Source organism: Sabethes cyaneus, chromosome 1 (assembly GCF_943734655.1).
Source record: "Sabethes cyaneus chromosome 1, idSabCyanKW18_F2, whole genome shotgun sequence".
Classification (NCBI taxonomy): Eukaryota; Metazoa; Arthropoda; class Insecta; order Diptera; family Culicidae; genus Sabethes; species Sabethes cyaneus.
In genome coordinates, this window is record NC_071353.1 from 30032886 (window position 1) to 30047472 (window position 14587).

At 43.1% G+C, this 14587-nt stretch overlaps 4 protein-coding genes across 4 annotated transcripts; 1 reads left to right on the plus strand and 3 right to left on the minus strand.

Annotated features, from left to right (window-relative positions):
- Window positions 1-3134: 3134 nt before the first annotated feature.
- On the minus strand, window positions 3135-5165 carry LOC128744837 (methionine--tRNA ligase, mitochondrial). The gene is made up of 4 exons (XM_053842024.1): window positions 4979-5165; window positions 3876-4850; window positions 3620-3814; window positions 3135-3563 (listed from the first exon to the last, which is right to left on the minus strand). The coding sequence occupies exons 1-4, from the start codon at window positions 5067-5069 to the stop codon at window positions 3154-3156; spliced, it is 1671 nt and encodes a 556-aa protein (XP_053697999.1). The 5' UTR covers window positions 5070-5165; the 3' UTR covers window positions 3135-3153.
- Window positions 5166-6152: 987 nt separating this feature from the next.
- LOC128734078 (ADAM 17-like protease) lies at window positions 6153-9052 on the plus strand. The gene is made up of 7 exons (XM_053828082.1): window positions 6153-6271; window positions 6344-7122; window positions 7181-7375; window positions 7495-7633; window positions 7718-8623; window positions 8703-8862; window positions 8922-9052. The coding sequence occupies exons 1-7, from the start codon at window positions 6178-6180 to the stop codon at window positions 8956-8958; spliced, it is 2310 nt and encodes a 769-aa protein (XP_053684057.1). The 5' UTR covers window positions 6153-6177; the 3' UTR covers window positions 8959-9052.
- An 11-nt stretch (window positions 9053-9063) lies between these two features.
- LOC128734069 (tRNA (guanine(10)-N2)-methyltransferase homolog) lies at window positions 9064-10756 on the minus strand. The gene is made up of 4 exons (XM_053828071.1): window positions 10664-10756; window positions 9736-10597; window positions 9481-9679; window positions 9064-9421 (listed from the first exon to the last, which is right to left on the minus strand). The coding sequence occupies exons 1-4, from the start codon at window positions 10730-10732 to the stop codon at window positions 9070-9072; spliced, it is 1482 nt and encodes a 493-aa protein (XP_053684046.1). The 5' UTR covers window positions 10733-10756; the 3' UTR covers window positions 9064-9069.
- Window positions 10757-10856: 100 nt separating this feature from the next.
- Window positions 10857-11567, minus strand: LOC128745389 (trafficking protein particle complex subunit 6b). The gene is made up of 3 exons (XM_053842453.1): window positions 11413-11567; window positions 11097-11360; window positions 10857-11021 (listed from the first exon to the last, which is right to left on the minus strand). Exons 1-3 carry the CDS (start codon window positions 11485-11487, stop codon window positions 10896-10898), a joined length of 465 nt encoding a protein of 154 aa, XP_053698428.1. The 5' UTR covers window positions 11488-11567; the 3' UTR covers window positions 10857-10895.
- Window positions 11568-14587: the final 3020 nt, after the last annotated feature.

Below are 14587 nucleotides of genomic sequence, written 5' to 3' on the forward strand. Positions count from 1 at the left end.
CCGGGCTTGTGGTCTAAATACCATAAGTTCATCCCCGAGGGTCCGGAGTATCACTTAACCTTTATTAGCAAAGATACTTCCAACGAAACAAATTTACAGTTAATCTGAAACGGTTGGTACGAGACGTCCCCGTTTCTTCTTCCCCTGTTGATTTTGAAATGCATCTATGTATGAATAACTTATTCACACAAGATTTATGTCTTACAATCGTCTTTGCGGCAATACTTCACAGTTGGCCTGGCCGATTAAACATTTGCAATATATCTCTGATATTTTGCAAATGTTAATACAGACAAGAAAATAATTTGAAATATTTCTATGATTAGAAATAAATAAAATTATTTCCAGGAATCCTTCATTGAGGCGGTGTTGGTATTAATAAGATAATAAGATAAGATAAGATCTACTCATTACTGCCCCGAATAATTCGGGAGCCTCTAGTCTGGCCCCGGTGCCTTGCTCACCCCAAGCAGAATCCGACTCCTATGATTCGTGCGACGACTTCCCCACTCAACTACCCAAGCGGTAAAGGCGCCAGCCACAACCACCGGCCTTATACCAGTCAGCATAACTGATACTCGGTCTACCATCCGCGTAAACTGCTCGATAGACAAACTCGGCGGAGCATAACAACTGCAGTAGAACACTCCACCCACTTTGGCAACCGCAAATTCCTCGTATGCGGTTGACACAACGTCTTGAAGCGGGAACCTGCTTGCCGTCCATATAGCCGCCGTCCCGGATTTATCCGATATCCAGTTACCGTTTCCAGCAGGGATGCGGTATGGGTCTGAGATGATGGCAATGTCTGTCAACGACTCAGTAACTGCCTAGTGCAATAGCTGCTGGGCCGCGTAGCAGTGATTCAAGTTTAGTTGCGTTACCTGCACTACGCCCGTGTTTTAGTCGCCGGCGCGCCTCCCGGGCACTTTGGGTCAGCTGTTGTGTGCTTAGCGTCCCGTTGGCCGGTACATATCAGGCACTTGGGCGGCGCGGTACAGTCCTTCGCTATATGACCCGCACCACCACATCTCCTACACAGGTGGCTTCTGTCAGGCCCCTTACAGCTCCAGGACTTGTGCCCTCGCTGAAAACACCGGAAGCAGGCCTCCGCTGCTAGAACATGCTCAATGGGCATACGGACTATCCCACCTTCAGCTTAACCACTGTCAGGGCTGCATTTCTGTCTACCAGTGAAAGTCTTATAGTAGCTACCTGGGTTCTCGACGGTCCCTTGCGCAGACGAACTGCTTCGGTAGTCACCACCACGTTACACTGCTCCTTGAGAGCTCATGCTAGTTCGACCGCTTCAGTGATCTCGTCCAGGTTTTCAGGTTTCGTCTGTTATCCTCGGTGGGTTCTTCAGTTGGCTTGCGACCCTTTGCGATCAAGCAATCCTTCGTGCCCGTGGAGGTTTCTTTTCTTGGGGACCACCTTGCACGTTTGGTGAATACATTGTTGTCATTGGACTGCTCCGTAGTCGCAAGGGCCACAGTGTGGTCAGTCGTTGACGGGCAGGCATCGGATTGTGCAGACCTCGATTCAAACGCCTTCTTGATCTTTTTCTCTGCCACTTTCATTCGCGCTTCGAGTTCACTGTGCTCCTTCGTCGCAGCACGCATGGTGCTCCGAAGCATGAGCAGACTTTGTTTTGGGTTCTTCGCTAATGTGCTGCGACGGCTGCGACCTGCCACGAACTCGATAATGTCATTGAGCTGAGACGCCGCTGCCACTCTTGGTAGCATATCTCCCTTTCCTTACACTGATTTTTTTAGCGACGGGCCGTTCATCGCTGCGTTCGGCGTAGATGCAGTTGTAGCGACAGATGTGCCGCTTCCCTTTTGGCTTAAGCTGGCGCTTATACTCGTATCCATCGACGGAGATCTCTGGATACCACCTCTTGCGAAGGGATTATCTAATCCGTCCACGCTCACTAAAGTTAAGTTTATTTTATTACTAGCTGACCCGGCAAACTTCGTATTGCCAAAAATGAAACTAAACTGTGCTATACATAAATCCTGGGGGCTAGCCCCCGCAGTGGCCGGTGCTTCCGACGGCGGGTCGCCGGCAACACTCGCGGCCTGAGGCCTTCTCGCCCTGAATCATCTAGTGTTACTATTGATAGTTTTTGGTGGTCTTGTTATTGACTAATGTTTTATGGAAGAGTCTAAAATTTCTCGAGCTCGATTAGTTTTTAAGTTACGCAAAAATTTCTGTTTCATTTGTATGAGAGTCCGTCTTTACTACCACTGGGGTGAGGGGTCTCAAACCAACATAAAATAAATTCATGCCTCTAAAAACCCCCACATGCCAAATTTGGTTCTATTTGATAGATTAGTTCTCGAATTATGAGGAAATTTGTATTTTATTTGTTTAGAAGCCCCCCGTCTTAAAAGAGGAAGGAGTCATAATTCCCTTCCTAAAGAGATTAAGAGTCTCAATTCACTATAGAAAAAATCAGTAGTTTTCGATTCTACAAGGAACATACGGACAGACAGACAGAAATCCATTTTTATAGATATAGATTATTCATATAGAATCCCACGAGTTGAGGGGAAAGAAGAGTCCGCCGCATCAGAGCCTCTCATGATGCGGTAAAGGCTGATTACTATGGAGGGCGCTCTAGTACTCCACAGGCTCCGTTTGAGGCTGAGTATTTATATACCCCACCCCCCACTCCCCTCACCATTCATCCTTCAGTACGGGTCGCATGACACCTTGGATTGGGGGTTTATCCATTCACTTTTTTACTTTAGCCATGGCTAACAGCTATTAAAATCATCCTCCTTTGGACCCACTGCTCAGGTTCTCGGTATTTTCAGGTTTACTGAACATGCTTCTATCAAGATCCGTCATTTGCAGGCGGAGTTGAACTTTTGGGTATGCAAACACTGGAACGAAGAAGATTCGATGCCCAAGCTGTGTTCATCGGAAAACTAAATATTAATTAGCGAAATCGACTCCCCGAAAATACAGTAAAAGCAGTTTTTGAAAATATACGCTCCTACTAGACACTGATATTATTTCACTCAGACCACGACTTTTCCTGCACATACCGCAACGCATAAACCTAGATTCGTCGTTTTCCTATATACTAACAGGTATAAAAACTTTCCTCTCATGGTCTTCGAAAAGAAAAAGAAATTTATTTCTTCAATTTCTCTTTTTTGCTCTGTTGGCCTTTGTTTCCTCTCCAGACACTACCGTTTTAGGATGTACTATCCGACGAAAAAGAATTGTATCTTCCTTCATTGCTAACGGTCGCTCGACCCGGTTAAACTGTACATGCAAATCTTTCCACAGTCTTTGATCATTTTTTACATTAAGCTTATCTAACACTCTCCGGCTCAAGTTCGGAACAATCGGTTGCAGGATAATACCAACCTGGCGCAACACCTCCATCGTTAGCCCCAAAATGGTATGCAACTGTGGTCGCTGTTGTCGATCTTTCAGCTTCCAGGGTGCACTAGTCTCAAAGAAGCTATTCGTCGCATGAAGAAGCTGCACTACACAATCTACCACTAGATAAAAGTTGTACTGTTGATAATGAGCCAGACATTTGTCTACAAAAAAAAACTAAATTAATTAACAATTCTTCATTACCTCGAAAATAACTAACCCGGCAACTCGTGCAACATATTTAGCATTTTCATTGTACTCTCAGTTGAGGACAAGGCATCCAATATATTGGGATCAACAACAGGATTAATGGCGTCAGGATTAAGAGCTTTACCGCAGCACCGTGACAGAAGATTACCGAATGAATCTGCCAATTCAGCATTCAGAATTCGCATGATCTTTGTATCACTATAATCTGAAAATAAGCCAACAAATTGTAGTCCATTTTCCAAATGTTAACTCATCGAAACTCTTACTTCCGTCGCTGTGTGCCACACCTTCCCTTAACAGAAAATACCGGATACCTTCGTGAGTATACAATTTGGCCCTCTCGTTAGGATCGATTACGTTAAACTTACTCTTGGACATTTTCTGGTTGTCCACTGTCCAATGAGAATGTACCAACAGCTGTCGTGGAGGTTCGAGACCAACAGCTAGCAAAAATGCAGGCCAATAAATTCCGTGGAATTTGAGAATATCTTTTCCCAGCACCTGTACCGTCGGAGGCCAAGCTTGATCAAACTGATCAGGATAACCTGCTACGGTTAAATAATTTACCAATGCATCCAACCAAACATACACAGATTGAGTAGGATCATTTGGAACCTCAATTCCCCATGGTACACGTAATTTTGGACGAGAAATAGATATATCTGGGAGAGGTTCTTCTAAAAAATCCAATAATATTTTCCTAAACTTTACAGGTACTACTCGATCTTCAATGGTTTTGACCCAATACAGAACATCCTTCTGGTAACGGTTTAGTCGGAACATGTAATTAGTTTCTTCGGTCCATTCGACTGGATGCCCCGATTCAGCTGACACTTTTACTCCTTGATCGTTTTCTTTCAATTGACTATCCGTCAGAAATGTTTCATCCGGTACACAATACCACCCGGAGTATTGTGCTGAATAAATGCTTCCGCTTACTTGCAGTGCATTCCAAAAACTACGCACCGCCTCCGCATGATCGGTGTCAGTAGTCCGAATGAATCGAGTATAATCGATGTTAAAGTTGCGGAATAATTCTCGATATTGGTCGGAAATCTGATGGCAGTAGCTCTTCACCGGAATTGAATGCTTCAAGGCAGCTTGCTGTATCTTCGTTCCATGCTCGTCGGTACCGGTACTGAAAATAGCATTACGTTGTATTGTGGAACCATTTACGAGATTGGTAAATCGATGGATAGCGTCTGTGATTACTGCCGAGTATAGGTGACCGATGTGAGGAGCTGAAACATATCAGAATTATCAATTTTGAATTTTTAACATGATCCAGAAGATAACGTATAGTCACATAGCCATGTGCATCGGCAAATTAAAACATATATAAAACACACGCAGTCCGCAGGCTCTTTACCAGCATTAACGTAAAAAATTGGCGTGGTCACAAAAGAAAACGGCTTAGATTTAAGACAATATCTTCTCAACTGGATTAAATTCTGCACCATATCGAACACTACGCGCTCCGCGCAAAACCTGGTCAGAAAATCTCATACGTCTGTAATAAATATTATGTTGGAGAGACGTGCAGTAGTCGGAATCATCGGCCTCAGCACCCTCAGCCAAGCCTGCTGCCTGACAGTAGAAGGCAAAACAAAAAAGTGGAAGGTTGCATCCGTTGCATCAGAGATGTTGCCGCACTTTCAACGTAGGACTACGTATATAAAGCTGTTATTAAATAAATTTTATTCACGACTACGAAACTAAAAGATATTTTTATGTCTGTTCGCAAGAAATCCCAAGCCGAATTGTCAAAACTTGCGTGAAAACAAAAGCAAAAATACTTCCTTCTTTATTTTTCTCACACAAAAACCAAACAAATATCAGCAATCAGCAAATAGAGAATCATCTTGCTTAAATCGTTATTTACTACATGTTACTGTCTTACCCGTCTTACGACGAATAGGGTAACCAACGTATTTCGGACCTCATCAGCAGCTGTACATAATATGGACACCTTCTTTTGATTTTGCTGTAAGTGTCTCTAAATTATAAATACATACATTATGTATAGGTACATGTGTACATCAGTGATGGGGTCCAAAGTACGTCGGTTAACCTGTGTTATTGTTATAAAAGTTATATTTGCATTTCATAAGTTTTATAATATCGATATCAAGCGATTTTTTGTAACTTATGTTTTTGTTATAACATTTTTAGCTTGTAAAAAGTTGCACAAATAACAATAGTTTTAAAACAAAATCATTGCCTATATTACTGTCACAAGACGTACTCCTACGTCAAAATATTCCGTTATAAATAATGTCTAATTTCTTTACAGCGGTCAGCCATCAGCCACGAATATACGATCAAAATAAAACAGCCAAAAGTAAAACAGCAACAGCGGCAACCAACAGCTGATTCTGACAATCACAAACGTCACAATCAGCCCAAAACGCCCAAAACAGCTGATTGAAATCTCTCGGTTCTCTTGACAGTTCTACAATTTTTTTTCTGCGAAAAGCATTAGAAAAAGAGTAAAGATGGCGGATTAGTGAAAAATTTTCATCAACAAGCAACTAATTCGTTGAATTTAGTGGGTGTAATCTCTTCAAGATGAATGAAAATTGTTGCAATCGTATTTTAGCAAGAAATTTTATGATATTCGGCATGTTGCTTTTAACATTTTGCTGGGTGCCGGTCACAGAAGGTAAAAAAAATTTGTAGTCCCCGAATGCAGGAAGAAACTGCAAGCACTATACATTTACGGATATAATTTCAGCTCAGCTGCACAAAAATTTGAAGCACTACGAAACGTTGCATGTCGACGAGCTGCGGCATCGGATTACTAAACGAGGAGCCACGCACAGTAGTCATCCATTTAACACCATCAAAGAAGTGGAGTTTCGAGTGCTGGGGCGCGACTTTCGTCTGATACTTCACCCCCACCGGGAGGTGCTGCATAGCAATTTTAGAGCTTATTCGGTTGACGGCAGCGGAACGGAATCGGTTGTCCATTTGGATCGTGACAGTTTTTTCAAGGGCCGAGTTTTCGGGGAAACAAATTCGCACGTTAACGCGCACATAGAGAACGGGATTTTGACAGCGTCAGTCATCCTGCCTGATGAAACTTACCATATTGAGCCATCATGGAGACACCTTGACCATCTGGATGCCAAGCATATGATAGCGTACAAGTCATCCGATATAAAGTTTAGCTGGGATGACGTAGAAGCCGTTGGGGTCGGCGATATGGGTGGCGTTCCGAGAACATGTGGTTACGTAAAGGAAGGATTGGAACTTGAATGGGATGACGAGGGAAGTGCAGAGGAAAGTACTAGCTCGGTGAAACCTGACCTGGTAGAAATTGGAGAAACGCCATCAGTTTGGATAATGCCAAAACCGACAGACACCGAAGAGCGGTCGACAAGAACAAAACGTCAGGCGGATCAGTATGAATACACTCCTACTAAAACGCGTTGCCCGTTACTACTGGTGGCGGACTATCGGTTTTTCCAGGAAATGGGAGGAAGCAACACAAAGACTACCATCAATTATTTGGTAAGTTCTTCTATGTTCTAAGTCGACTCAAATAGAAAAAAATTGATTTTAATTTTAGATCAGCTTAATAGATCGTGTTCACAAAATTTATAACGATACGATTTGGCAAGATCGCTCGGATCAGGAGGGTTTCAAGGGTATGGGTTTTGTTATTAAGAAGATAGTGGTTCATTCGGAACCGACAAGGGTTCGCGGAGGCGAAGCGCACTACAACATGGTTAGAGAAAAGTGGGATGTTCGCAATCTTCTGGAGGTAAGTTTTTAGTTCTGTTATTTTTTCGCCCCAGAAATATTGCTCCAGCATAACAATCTTATCCATATATGTATTATTCTAACACGCTGCGGGGATATTTTGGTGCTTCAAAATCTAAGGTATTTTCTCGCGAATACAGCCATAAAGATTTTTGTCTGGCTCATCTTTTTACTGATCTCAAATTCGAGGGTGGTATTTTAGGACTAGCGTATGTTGGTTCGCCTCGACGGAACTCCGTTGGTGGCATCTGCACACCAGGTGTTTTATCTGTCCATTTCTCGCCCAATTCTAAAGTGACTTTCAGTTACTAACCTTTTGTTTATATTTATCTAATTTGCCTAGAATACTTCAAAAATGGCTATACGCTGTATCTAAACTCTGGTCTGAGCAGTTCGCGCAATCACTATGGACAGCGTGTTATCACTCGTGAAGCGGATCTAGTGACAGCTCATGAATTTGGTCATAATTGGGGATCGGAGCACGATCCAGACATTCCGGAATGCTCACCAAGTGCTTCGCAGGGCGGTAGTTTTCTAATGTATACTTATTCGGTTAGCGGATACGATGTAAATAACAAAAAGTTCTCGCCCTGTTCGTTACGCTCGATCCGCAAGGTATTACAGGCCAAGTCGGGCCGGTGTTTTTCCGAACCAGAAGAATCATTCTGTGGGAACTTACGTGTAGAGGGTGATGAACAATGCGATGCTGGTTTACTGGGCACGGAAGATAATGATGCTTGCTGCGACAAGAACTGCAAACTTCGTAGGAATCAAGGAGCGGTTTGCAGCGACAAAAATTCGCCCTGTTGTCAAAATTGTCAATACATGATGGCCGGAGTAAAATGCCGAGAGGCGCAATATGCGACGTGCGAACAGGAAGCACGCTGCACCGGCAATCACGCCGACTGTCCAAAGAGTCCCCCGATGGGTGACGGAACCATGTGCCAGGAGAGAGGTCAATGTCGTAATGGAAAGTGCGTGCCGTACTGCGAAACGCAAGGGCTGCAAAGCTGTATGTGTGATACCATGGCGGACGCCTGCAAGCGGTGCTGCCGGCAGAGCATAAACGAAACTTGCTTTCCTGTGGAGCCTCCCGATGTCCTTCCGGACGGAACTCCCTGCATTCAGGGTTTCTGCAACAAGGGTATGTGCGAGAAAACAATACAGGATGTGGTAGAACGATTCTGGGATATAATTGAGGAGATCAACATTAACAAAGTGTTACGCTTCTTGCGTGACAATATAGTCAGTAAGTTATGGCTTTGCATGCAGTACTAATTTCAATTATTACTAACACTAAACAATTATCAAATCACTTTCTGTTTTAGTGGCAGTCGTTATGTTGACAGCCTTATTCTGGATCCCAGTTAGCTGCATAATATCATACTTCGATCGGAAAAAGCGAAAGGAAGATTGGAAAGAATACGAGTGGAGTCAAAAGCTAGATCTTATTCATCCCAGTGATCGACGACGTGTCATCCATATAAGGTTCGAGGGCAACACTGTAAAAATAACGAATATGATTACCAGTAAAATTCAAATTTCAGGGTTCCCCGGCAAAAAATCACCGTAGCTCGCATGTAAAATCCAAAAGCGAACCTTATGCACATTCTATTTCCCTGATCGCAACGATTCCACGTAAATTTAAAATAAAAGTGTCGGAATTTCTTTTAACGAAATAAACTGTCCTTTTACTTATCCGTCTTTTTCCTTATTGTTGCCATTCTGTTGTGATTCATATTTCCACTTTCCGTCTGCAGCAAGTTTTTTCCCCCGCTTGATGGCCTCTTGGACGCCCACTTGCCGTAGTGCTAGTCGACGTTCCTTTCGCGTACCACTGGTTTGCAACACGGTACTCATGAAACGTTGCCGAAAACTATCCACTGTTACTTGAGACAGCTCGTATGCAAGCATATCTTCCTGTCGATCCGATACCTTCTCATAAGTCAATAAGCGGCGCGCACTGTAAACCGTCAGTGGTTGCTCTGAATTGGCTATCAACTGAAGGCACTTATGTCGCGGCACCATTTCCGGTGTGAAATCTTTTCTGTTGCACAAAAAAGTTTATTTAACAATTTGTGCTAATCCAGCATAAAAGTGGCTTACCTCAAAAGCGGAAACCAGCAAACCAATCGGCCTCCCATTTTAAGATGATGAGCAGAAAAATTGAGCAAATCACGATACAACTGGTCGAACTGATACGGTGACGTCGATGGATAGTGCACAACTCCTTCATTCAGACAAGTGGCCCGTCTTTGCACCTTAAATTCAATCCGTTCTGTAGCTTCTCGAATACCATACGGAGCTTAAAATATACTTGATATTAACAACATTGCATTTTCATACGATTTACTCACTTACGATCAGTAATTATACTATCGAGCTGAAGGCACTTATTCCAAATACTCCTGCTGAAGTCCGAGATTAAAATATCCAGATAGAGCGCCTCGCAACCGTATTGCAGCAAGTTAGCATAGATGCTTTCGTCGCACGCACGTACCTTTTGATTCGCCCTGGTTGGCTTCGACTTTCCATGAACCGTCATATAATCTATATCTGAACCGATAACATAGGCACCAAACTTAGCTGCTGCGACCAGTAGTGAACCCGATCCAACGAATGGATCAAACACTATATCTCCCCGCTTTGCAAGCGCTTGGTTAGCCATCAGCAGTGACAACTGTGGATCCATCGATGTATTGCCGATGAACTTTCGCTTTTTCAGCGATAATTCATTAATGGTTTCCCGACTCCCATCAGCAACCCATTTACCGAACACGATATCGAGCGGCTGCTCGGGGACATCCATCGGATCTAATCCCCAGAATTCCAAATACCAATAATGAACATCGGGCTGTTTTAAATTAACTGGGCCCTCAGCTGGTAAATAATGCATCGTTTCCATTTTCGCTACTTTTTCCGCTTGAGTAAAATGCTTATTGTATGTCTCAACAGTCACCTTAAAGCTGCGATTTTTATCAAATAACGGACTTAAGGTGGACATGTTGTTTCGAATAAAACCGCTCAGCTGTTCGTGGGAAGCACAAACTGATTTCGAGTGAGACCACAACTCGAAAATGCACCGCAACGACATCGATCGAGAAGCTAGCTTCTTGGCGGATTCATCATTTTCCAGTTCCACAATCCAAAACGGGGCTTCGGGCTTATGATCAGCAGCGGTTTTCATCGGTAGATTCCATAACCGAAGCAGCGAAGCGATTTCCTATATAAAACGATTTTTTCATTCAATTTTTATTCTATTTCACATTAAAGCTAACAATATACTTACAGCTTGCCGAAAATCGACGTGCTCTTGAGCAAACCACAAAACATACTTTTTCCATTGAGAGGACATCATTAGTTTTTCAAACGCTTTCCATGTGATAGGATTATTTACTATATTTTACAAACTAACCTTTTGTCATGACAGTTCTTTCTCATAAAACAAAACAGCGAAAAAGAAAACGTCAAATAACCCCTGACAGTTTGTTAATTTTATTGTTGCCATAATAATACACAAACTATGTTCGATTTACCTGAATATGAAATTTGCAAGAGGGCATAGTTTGTACTTCCGCTGTGACGGTACTAGTAATGCCCAGATTAGCTAAACTGCCTCGAACTAGACCGCAGGTGAAAGCTACAAACTAAATTTTAAACGCGGACATAATAATAAAAAATAGTCACAATTCAATAAAACGAAAATTGTCGAACGAGCTTACCTTTGGAGCATGCTCCAGATATTGCGAACTAGCCGACAATCGGGTCAGGAAGCGAAACGCATTATCCTGCAGCACGTACACACCCTGGTGGTTGGTGCGCAGATTGTCGATCTGCTTCCGATAAATTGAACTCCAGAAATCTGTACAGATAAACTTCATCGTATCTAGTTCATCCTTAAAACGAGGCCACTCGCGGGTTAGTCGCTCGATGATCCGATAGCCCGTGGAATAGCCTATGTACTCCAAGGCAGAAAGATCATTTTCCTACAACAGTGAAATGCTAGAATATTTTGGGAATGCCTGTGCAGAAAATTACCTTGCTGCTCTCCTTAGACAAGATATAGTTTACAATCTCGGAATGTAGATATTCGAATATTGCTTCTTCGGCCATTACACACAATTTTATATATTCTGAGACGAATAATATTCTAAAGAAACATTTATCTTTCGATGCCAAATGCAGATTCAGCGAATTTTTTACTACTTTTGTATTGTTTTATTATATTTAATAGTGTTATTTAAGTGACTTCAATTTTGTTTGATTAATTTAGTACGTTGTACGTTTAGTATAACGAAAGGCTGAAGTAAATCTGGATGTTAAGCGTGATTGATTATTATGGGTGGTACGGGTGGTATAAGCAGGACACTGACAACCCTATTCGTTCTTTTACTGCAACTGACAGCAACCCCCACTGAGAATAATTTTCGGATAGTTTCTATGTGTTATACACATAGATTTTTGCCATCGGCCCGCCGGATAAAGGAAGTTTATGTGCCTATAATAGATTTTCAACTATAATTTTCATGTGTTCTGGACGGATTTTATTTATATGTGGCACAACAAAATCATAGGCAATTTCTTATGGAAATTTGCTATTAATTATGTGCAGAATATTTTGAGTGGCACATATTGAGAGTATACCCGAATAACAATGCCTTTATAGAACAGCCTAGACGAAAACACATTTGACCCTATTCTCAGTCAGCACACTTCTCTCACGGCCGGGCCTTATTCTTACTTTCATCCTCACCTCAGCACCCAGTGCTTTCACCCGAAAAATGTTGATGAGTTGACTATGGGTACCGCCAGAGTGCAAGCGACATGCGACGCGACGCGACATTTCTTGCTGTACACTCTTAAATGATTCTACCTGTAAATAGGTCGGATTTAGTTAAAGCTAGGTTGAAACTACTCAAAATGCCCTTAAAGTGTACAAACTCAAACTTTGGGTAAAAATTTCAACCAATTTTGGCTACTTGCTACCGATAATTGAATTATTCTCTATGACAAATAACGCAATTTTAAGTTCCTACTACCAATTTTTTAGTTGAAAAACTACTCAAAATCTGAGTTTGTACACTTTAAGGGCATTTTGAGTAGTTTCAACCTAACTTTAACTAAATCCGACCAATTTACAGGTAGAATCATTTAAGAGTGTAGTTATACGCGCAGCCCTTTTTCGCCCGAAGCAGGACTGTGCATTTAGCAACATGAGAGCGAAGTCGTGTCGCGTCGCTGTCGCGTTTACTCTGTACGGGGCCTATGTGAGAATAGGTCCCACACAGGAGTAAATCACTCCCTGCATAAATATTCAATATGTGATAATAATTTATTTAAAATTTTTACTATTTTAAATAGTGTTCACTTCATCATAACAACTCTTACCACTTACTGTTATGGCTGTTATGGGACTTGACAGCTTAAGATCGTATTGAAAAATATTTAATACCGGTAAATATATTTACCACCCGTGTAAAAGTATGTAAATATACATAAATATATTTAATAAATTTAAAGTGATTCGCCCCATCATCTCCCGCGGTGTTTATTGCAAAATAAAACGATCATGTTAATCACGATAAGCACATTTTCAACAATGTATTTATCTACAACGTTGGACAATTTTGCTGGTGGAGCAATTTGGCTGGTAAATGGCTTGGTAATGCGTACCATCGGTGCCTTGTGCACTGGGCATAAAATAGACCCCACAGTGCTTCACAGCCTCTTACCTAGCAACTCCTACCCCAACCTCCTCGTGGTACCAGCCGGGATACGAGCAACCTCGGGTGGAGATCAGGTAACCAACCCCGGTGGAAACAAAGGTCGTATGCTGACAGGGGAGGAGGACTCCTTCGAGCTACGTTGGCCCTCCGGCGATACTGTGGGGTTGGTTGCGGGCTTTGCAAGCCTGAACCACTAAAAAAACCAAAGCAATGGACTCCGTAAGTAATAATAATAACTCTAATCGGAACAATCGGCAAAGACCCAGACGACGAAAACGGACTAACGATTGGAAATTAGGAACATGGAACTGTCGGTCTCTAAATTTCCTCGGAAGTACCCACGTGCTTTCTAAAGAAGTGAAGAGCCGCAAGTTCGACATCGTAGCGCTGCAGGATGGTACGATGGTACGTACGTATAGAGATGGTCATACCATCTACCAGAGCTGCGGCAATACACACGAGCTGGGCACAGCTTTTATAGTAATGGGCGAGATACAGAAGCGGGTGATCGGGTGGTGGCCGATCAACCCCCGAATGTGCAGATTAAGAATCAAGGGCCGATTCTTCAATATAAGCATAATTAACGTGCACAGCCCTCACCTCGGAAGTACCAATGATGACAAAGACGAATTCTACGCGCAGTTGGAGCGTGAATACGACCGCTGCCCAAGACATGATGTCAAAATTATCATCGGGGACTGTAATGCTCAGGTTGGTCAGGAGGAGGAATTCAAACCGGTGATTGGACGGTTCAGCGCTCACCCGCAAACGAACGAAAACGGCCTAAGGCTTGTCGACTTCGCCGCCTCCAAGAACATGGCCATACGTAGTACCTTCTTCCAGCATAACCTCTACCATCGGTACACCTGGAGATCACCCAACCAGACAGAATCACAAATCGACCACGTTCTGATAGATGGTCGGCACTTTTCAGACATTATCGACGTCAGAACCTATCCGGGCGCTAACATTGATTCGGATCACTACCTAGTGATGGTAAGGATACGTCAAAAACTATGTTGTGAACAACATACGATACCGCCGCCCGCCACGGTATAATCTAGCGCGACTGAAGCAACCAGAGGTCGCCGAAAACTACGCGTTATCTCTCGAAACCGCGCTGCCGGAAGAGGGAGAGCTGGATGAAGCCCCTCTTGAAGACTGTTGGAATGCCGTGAAAACAGCCATTAACAGCGTAGCGGAGAACGTCCTAGGCAGTGTGGCACCGAATCGACGTAACGAATGGTTTGACGAGGAATGCCAGCGGATATTGGAAGAGAAGAACGCAGCGCGGGTACAAATGCGGCGTAGAGCCACCCGTCAGAATGTGGAGCGATACAAACAGAAGCGGAGGCAGCAAACACGACTCTTCAAGGAAAAGAAGCGCCACCAAGAGGAGAAGGAGTGCGAAGAACTCGAACAGCTGTACCGGTTTCACGACACACGGAAGTTCTATCAGAAACTCAACGGATCTCGCAAAGGCTTCG

Coding starts and splice junctions, on each gene's coding strand:
- LOC128744837 (XM_053842024.1), bottom strand. CDS start 5,069: ATGGTGCAGAATTTAATCCAGTTGAGAAGATATTGTCTTAAATCTAAG. Junction 3,815..3,875: donor TGTGGCACACAGCGACGGAA/GTAAGAGTTTCG, acceptor GCTTATTTTCAG/ATTATAGTGATACAAAGATC. Junction 3,564..3,619: donor TATGTTGCACGAGTTGCCGG/GTTAGTTATTTT, acceptor TTTTTTTTGTAG/ACAAATGTCTGGCTCATTAT.
- LOC128734078 (XM_053828082.1), top strand. CDS start 6,178: ATGAATGAAAATTGTTGCAATCGTATTTTAGCAAGAAATTTTATGATA. Junction 6,272..6,343: donor CTGGGTGCCGGTCACAGAAG/GTAAAAAAAATT, acceptor ATATAATTTCAG/CTCAGCTGCACAAAAATTTG. Junction 8,863..8,921: donor CGACGTGTCATCCATATAAG/GTTCGAGGGCAA, acceptor TTCAAATTTCAG/GGTTCCCCGGCAAAAAATCA.
- LOC128745389 (XM_053842453.1), bottom strand. CDS start 11,487: ATGGCCGAAGAAGCAATATTCGAATATCTACATTCCGAGATTGTAAAC. Junction 11,361..11,412: donor TGTCTAAGGAGAGCAGCAAG/GTAATTTTCTGC, acceptor TCACTGTTGTAG/GAAAATGATCTTTCTGCCTT. Junction 11,022..11,096: donor ATCTGGAGCATGCTCCAAAG/GTAAGCTCGTTC, acceptor TTTAAAATTTAG/TTTGTAGCTTTCACCTGCGG.
- LOC128734069 (XM_053828071.1), bottom strand. CDS start 10,732: ATGATGTCCTCTCAATGGAAAAAGTATGTTTTGTGGTTTGCTCAAGAG. Junction 9,680..9,735: donor CGATAGTATAATTACTGATC/GTAAGTGAGTAA, acceptor GTATATTTTAAG/CTCCGTATGGTATTCGAGAA. Junction 9,422..9,480: donor TGCTGGTTTCCGCTTTTGAG/GTAAGCCACTTT, acceptor TTTGTGCAACAG/AAAAGATTTCACACCGGAAA.